We start from the raw sequence: 6,450 nt of genomic DNA, 5'->3' as shown, positions 1-6,450 counted from the left end.
GCTAGTCACTTCGTTCCTTAAACAGGACAACAACAGCAGATCTGGTTCACAGTCTGGCATCACTAGTAATATATGTGAAGCACAACCTGGAGTAAGCCCACCTCCACAGAGAGCTGTTACTAGTGATATTTTTACATCGTATGCCCAGGAAATGCACAGATCTTCCTTGCCACCACCTGTGTTTCTTACCTCCGAAGCATCAGTATCGCTTCCCCCAGCCCCACAGGTGGTGCAGTCTACATTCAGTGCCCAAGACTTTACTCCCAAGTTGCATCACCCTAATGTAGTGGCATGGTCATCACCTCCACGTGCAACAGCTCAGTCGACTTCAGATTCTAGAACAGTTTTCACTGGTCCATCACCCATTTACCCAGCTACCGTCTCAGTGCAGCCATCTTCTCCTGTCACTATGGTAACCTACCATCAGACAGCTGCTGTCAGTGTGCCTCCTTCAGTAGCTTCACCTCTAGACCCTGCAAACTTAGGGGCTTCTGTACTTCCTCAGCCACGCCAAGTACTGTACCCTCACAATCAAGTGGCATTCCCGGCCCCTCATCCAGTTCCAGCTCATGCAGCAATCTATGTACCTCAAGCCCAGCCACCCGGACTAGAGATGTTAGCTGCTTCTGCTTATGGTATCCCAAAACCTGTCATACCATCCTTTGAAAGTGGACGTGAAAGCGACTTTGCCCTGCTCAAAATGGCATTGGACAATCTGATGAACAATCAACAGCACTTAAGTGAACAGTACAAATATCAAGTGCTTCTAGGGCACTTAAAGCTTCCCAGTGCTATCCAGCTTGCCAAGGCATACATGCACGATCCCCGGCCGTACACAGCTGCACTACAAGCACTGCAAGATAAATATGGACAACCACGCCAACTAGTACAATGTGAGTTAGTTGCCATATTGAATGCTCCAGCTGTAAAGTTTGGAGAAGCTGAAGCTTTTGATGACTTTGCCTTATCCATCCATTCATTGGTAGGGATGATCAGGACTTTAGAAGGCCCAAATGGCTATGAGTTAAGGTGTGGATCGCATGTTGATCGCCTTCTGAGCAAAATGCCACCGTCATATCGTGACAGCTTCGTTGAGTACTGTTTTAGCCATGGCATTCTCCGGACTGGCACAGACAGTACCTACACCCTGCCAGATTTCTCTGCCTGGCTACAGCTGAAGTCTCAGGCTAAGCGCATTTCAAACAGGGCAGCAGCACTCTACCAAAGTCAGGCATCCAGGACAACCAAGAAGGATTCACACCCACCTTCTCGGCCTAAAGACAGATCCACTTCAATCCTTTACTCAACTAACAGTACCTCACATACTCAAGGACAAGCAAGAGTTCAGACTACCAAGTTCCAACCATACTAACTTGAATGCCTTTATTACCTGATATTTGATACTGTTATTTACTGTCACTGCTGCTGTGTGTAATGTTTATTTCTTTATGTTAGCCATATTATTGTTTATATCACAAATGTTATATTGTATTCTGTTTTCTCTGTTCATTGTAGACCACACACGCCCACATGCATCCCTTATGGGCAAATGCCTGTAACAATTCAAACATGCAAGGATAATTCAAATAAAATCCTTCAATTGGGACCTGCTCTCTTTCTCACGTTTCTCTAACCGGAAACTCCCCTCACCATTTCTACTTGTACCTAACCGAACCCTTGAGTGTCCCATACGCTCGTACAATCTGTAACCACTACACTCGCCTCAGCATCACCGTGACCGCTGCTGTTAAATATTCCTCACTTCTTCTGTTTGTATCCGACACCAATGTGCACCATGAGTGACGTATCTGCATCCCGCCACGACCCTCGCACTCTGCCAACTCGATTTGCTTTAATGTTTATTTTTATTTGTAATACACACCTCTCTGATACCTGTTTTTGTCAGATCTCCACTGTTTTTGTTCGATCAGTTACATATTTTATTTGCATGTGCATCTTATTTTATTTAAACCTCCATTAAATTTAAAATTGATCCATAATCGAGATTTAAATCTGACTTTAAAGTTATGGTGCAACAGGATTAAAGTAATCTTAAATATAATAAATTCAGGATCAAAATGATGGGTTCAAATGTAAACCTGCTTATTTTTAAAGGTTTAAAGTTGGGTGCAACAGAAAATAAAATCCTTCAATTGGGACCTGCTCTCTTTCTCACGTTTCTCTAACCGGAAACTCCCCTCACCATTTCTACTTGTACCTAACCGAACCCTTGAGTGTCCCATACGCTCGTACAATCTGTAACCACTACACTCGCCTCAGCATCACCGTGACCGCTGCTGTTAAATATTCCTCACTTCTTCTGTTTGTATCCGACACCAATGTGCACCATGAGTGACGTATCTGCATCCCGCCACGACCCTCGCACTCTGCCAACTCGATTTGCTTTAATGTTTATTTTTATTTGTAATACACACCTCTCTGATACCTGTTTTTGTCAGATCTCCACTGTTTTTGTTCGATCAGTTACATATTTTATTTGCATGTGCATCTTATTTTATTTAAACCTCCATTAAATTTAAAATTGATCCATAATCGAGATTTAAATCTGACTTTAAAGTTATGGTGCAACAGGATTAAAGTAATCTTAAATATAATAAATTCAGGATCAAAATGATGGGTTCAAATGTAAACCTGCTTATTTTTAAAGGTTTAAAGTTGGGTGCAACAGAATTATTAAATACGCCTCGATTTAATCTAGATTTAAAAGTAATAATTGCAATTTAGCTATAATTTGAAGAATAAAAAGGCACATTAGCCCTAATGTCTGAAGTGGGCAAGTGGCAATAGGCCTAATGATCATTTAAAATATAATTTGAATAAGTGTTTCTTTCGCAAAATGAGTATTGTATATATAACTATAAAGTATAGGCTACTCAATTTTTCTCCCTCTTGCAGGCACTCATGTCACTTCCAATTCTTTCGGGACAAATGAATAAATTCACGTGTTGTAAATCAGTCTGTAGGCCGATAGCGCACATAGCCCCTAAATTTAGCGATCAACTATGCATAATATAAACTTAACATTTAACATACAACATTTTTTTTCTATTAAATGATTTTGTCTTTGTTACTCTTAGTTATATAGGATGGTAGCACAGCATTTTTGAATGACTGTCTTCATGAGTTTGTCTGCATCCATATTGCATTTTCATCTCACTCGCAAAGTATGCTTGCAGTTATTTCTTCTAGTTCTTTCAAAGCAGTTCTTTCTGCGTTTCCACTCACATATTTTTAAATCTGTTTCATTGAGGTTCCAAATAATAGCTTTTTTCACTGCTTGTCCTATTTTGGCACAATCCCTAAATTGAACTTGAGTAGTTTTACTGAGGGCACCCATCTCATATGAAATTGAACTATGTTAAACATATTCTACCTGCCTTCCTGATATAAATTACTATGAAATTGATATGGTAATTAATACTGAGACACTAATTTGGGCAAAGAGCACTAATGACTTGTTTAAGACTTGAAGCTAAGTTGAGGACTTGCAACTAGACTTGGACTTGCCTGTCTTGACTCGGGACTTGACTCGAGACTTGAATGCAAAGACTCGAGACTTACTTGTGACTTGTAAAACAATGACTTGGTCCCAAATGTAAACCTGCTTATTTTTAAAGGTTTGAAGTTTGGTGCAACAGAATTATTAGATAAACCTTGATTTAATCTAGATTTAAAATGAATCATTGCAAACCATTCAGCTATAATTTGAAGTAGAAAAATGCACATTAGGCCTAATGTCTGAAGTGGGCAAGTGGCAATAGGCCTAATGATCATTTAAAATATAATTTGAATAAGTGTTTCTTTCGCAAAATGAGTATTGTATATATAACTATAAAGTATAGGCTACTCAATTTTTCTCCCTCTTGCAGGCACTCATGTCACTTCCAATTCTTTCGGGACAAATGAATAAATTCACGTGTTGTAAATCAGTCTGTAGGCCGATAGCGCACATAGCCCCTAAATTTAGCGATCAACTATGCATAATATAAACTTAACATTTAACATACAACATTTTTTTTCTATTAAATGATTTTGTCTTTGTTACTCTTAGTTATATAGGATGGTAGCACAGCATTTTTGAATGACTGTCTTCATGAGTTTGTCTGCATCCATATTGCATTTTCATCTCACTCGCAAAGTATGCTTGCAGTTATTTCTTCTAGTTCTTTCAAAGCAGTTCTTTCTGCGTTTCCACTCACATATTTTTAAATCTGTTTCATTGAGGTTCCAAATAATAGCTTTTTTCACTGCTTGTCCTATTTTGGCACAATCCCTAAATTGAACTTGAGTAGTTTTACTGAGGGCACCCATCTCATATGAAATTGAACTATGTTAAACATATTCTACCTGCCTTCCTGATATAAATTACTATGAAATTGATATGGTAATTAATACTGAGACACTAATTTGGGCAAAGAGCACTAATGACTTGTTTAAGACTTGAAGCTAAGTTGAGGACTTGCAACTAGACTTGGACTTGCCTGTCTTGACTCGGGACTTGACTCGAGACTTGAATGCAAAGACTCGAGACTTACTTGTGACTTGTAAAACAATGACTTGGTCCCACCTCTGGTAATTTCTTTATTTGTTCTTGTTTTATTACTGACTGCTTGTCATTTTTTATTCAATTCAAAGTCTGAAATCAAATATCGTGCTACTGCAACAAAATTACCCCACTGTAAAATAAAAAATACACGGAGTGAGCAAAAATTTGAGAGATATCTATGGTAATTAAACAATGTTTACATATGAATAAAAGCCTACATTAGAATCTGTCATATAAATTGGTCTCTTCATTAGAAATTAGCCTACTGATTGTCACCATTGATGAAAAAAAATGTAATAATATTACAAATATCTGTATGGCAGTATATTCTGCAGTTCTTCCCTGCTGCACCGAATATCTATACTTTTCAAAGTATCATATCGAAGTTACTCCCTCTTGCAGGCACTCATGTCACTTCCAATTCTTTCGGGACAAATGAATAAATTCACGTGTTGTAAATCAGTCTGTAGGCCGATAGCGCACATAGCCCCTAAATTTAGCGATCAACTATGCATAATATAAACTTAACATTTAACATACAACATTTTTTTTCTATTAAATGATTTTGTCTTTGTTACTCTTAGTTATATAGGATGGTAGCACAGCATTTTTGAATGACTGTCTTCATGAGTTTGTCTGCATCCATATTGCATTTTCATCTCACTCGCAAAGTATGCTTGCAGTTATTTCTTCTAGTTCTTTCAAAGCAGTTCTTTCTGCGTTTCCACTCACATATTTTTAAATCTGTTTCATTGAGGTTCCAAATAATAGCTTTTTTCACTGCTTGTCCTATTTTGGCACAATCCCTAAATTGAACTTGAGTAGTTTTACTGAGGGCACCCATCTCATATGAAATTGAACTATGTTAAACATATTCTACCTGCCTTCCTGATATAAATTACTATGAAATTGATATGGTAATTAATACTGAGACACTAATTTGGGCAAAGAGCACTAATGACTTGTTTAAGACTTGAAGCTAAGTTGAGGACTTGCAACTAGACTTGGACTTGCCTGTCTTGACTCGGGACTTGACTCGAGACTTGAATGCAAAGACTCGAGACTTACTTGTGACTTGTAAAACAATGACTTGGTCCCACCTCTGGTAATTTCTTTATTTGTTCTTGTTTTATTACTGACTGCTTGTCATTTTTTATTCAATTCAAAGTCTGAAATCAAATATCGTGCTACTGCAACAAAATTACCCCACTGTAAAATAAAAAATACACAGAGTGAGCAAAAATTTGAGAGATATCTATGGTAATTAAACAATGTTTACATATGAATAAAAGCCTACATTAGAATCTGTCATATAAATTGGTCTCTTCATTAGAAATTAGCCTACTGATTGTCACCATTGATGAAAAAAAATGTAATAATATTACAAATATCTGTATGGCAGTATATTCTGCAGTTCTTCCCTGCTGCACCGAATATCTATACTTTTCAAAGTATCATATCGAAGTTAGAAATTCAAGTATTGTGACAAAATTAATTTTGTAGGGTGCCACAAATTTGTTAAAATTTCCAAAGGGTGCCGCGACTAAAGAAAGGTTGAGAAACACTGGCCTAGCCTACTCACATGGTTATATGCAAAATGTTATTTAATCATCTATTTAGGTACTTGAATTTTAAATGTATTAAATTCAAATTCACAAACGTTGGCCGTATATTGAGAAATGACTGCAAACTGCAAACTTCATTAATATTATTATTATTATATTCAGTGTCAATTTGTGCAGGTTACATAATTCGGCTACTCCAGGAGACGGCGACACGTGACTGTTTTGTCGTGTCTCAATCGTCTCCATCCCTAATCATACACACCTGAACAACCTAATCAGGGTCTTCAAGATTAGGCAGCTACAGGCAGGTGAGTTTAA

The 6,450-nt window shown here is 37.6% G+C and overlaps 1 protein-coding gene across 1 annotated transcript in view; it reads right to left on the bottom strand.

Annotated features, from left to right (window-relative positions):
• LOC107584316 (homeobox-containing protein 1-like) overlaps nt 1–1,536 on the bottom strand; it is a 12,489-nt gene extending 10,953 nt beyond the window's left edge. The window contains exons 1-2 of the mRNA XM_016270893.1: nt 1,531–1,536; nt 1,391–1,403 (exon numbers count right to left, since the gene is read on the bottom strand). Of these exons, the coding sequence (XP_016126379.1) occupies nt 1,391–1,403; nt 1,531–1,536 (19 nt within the window). The remainder of the gene's footprint in view (nt 1–1,390; nt 1,404–1,530) is intronic.
• Between the last annotated feature and the right edge of the window lie 4,914 nt (nt 1,537–6,450).

Source organism: Sinocyclocheilus grahami, unplaced genomic scaffold (assembly GCF_001515645.1).
Source record: "Sinocyclocheilus grahami isolate Dianchi unplaced genomic scaffold, SAMN03320097.WGS_v1.1 scaffold58.1, whole genome shotgun sequence".
In the NCBI taxonomy this organism is placed as follows: Eukaryota; Metazoa; Chordata; class Actinopteri; order Cypriniformes; family Cyprinidae; genus Sinocyclocheilus; species Sinocyclocheilus grahami.
Note: the sequence above shows the minus strand (reverse complement) of the source record. Positions and strands in the feature narration are given on the sequence as shown.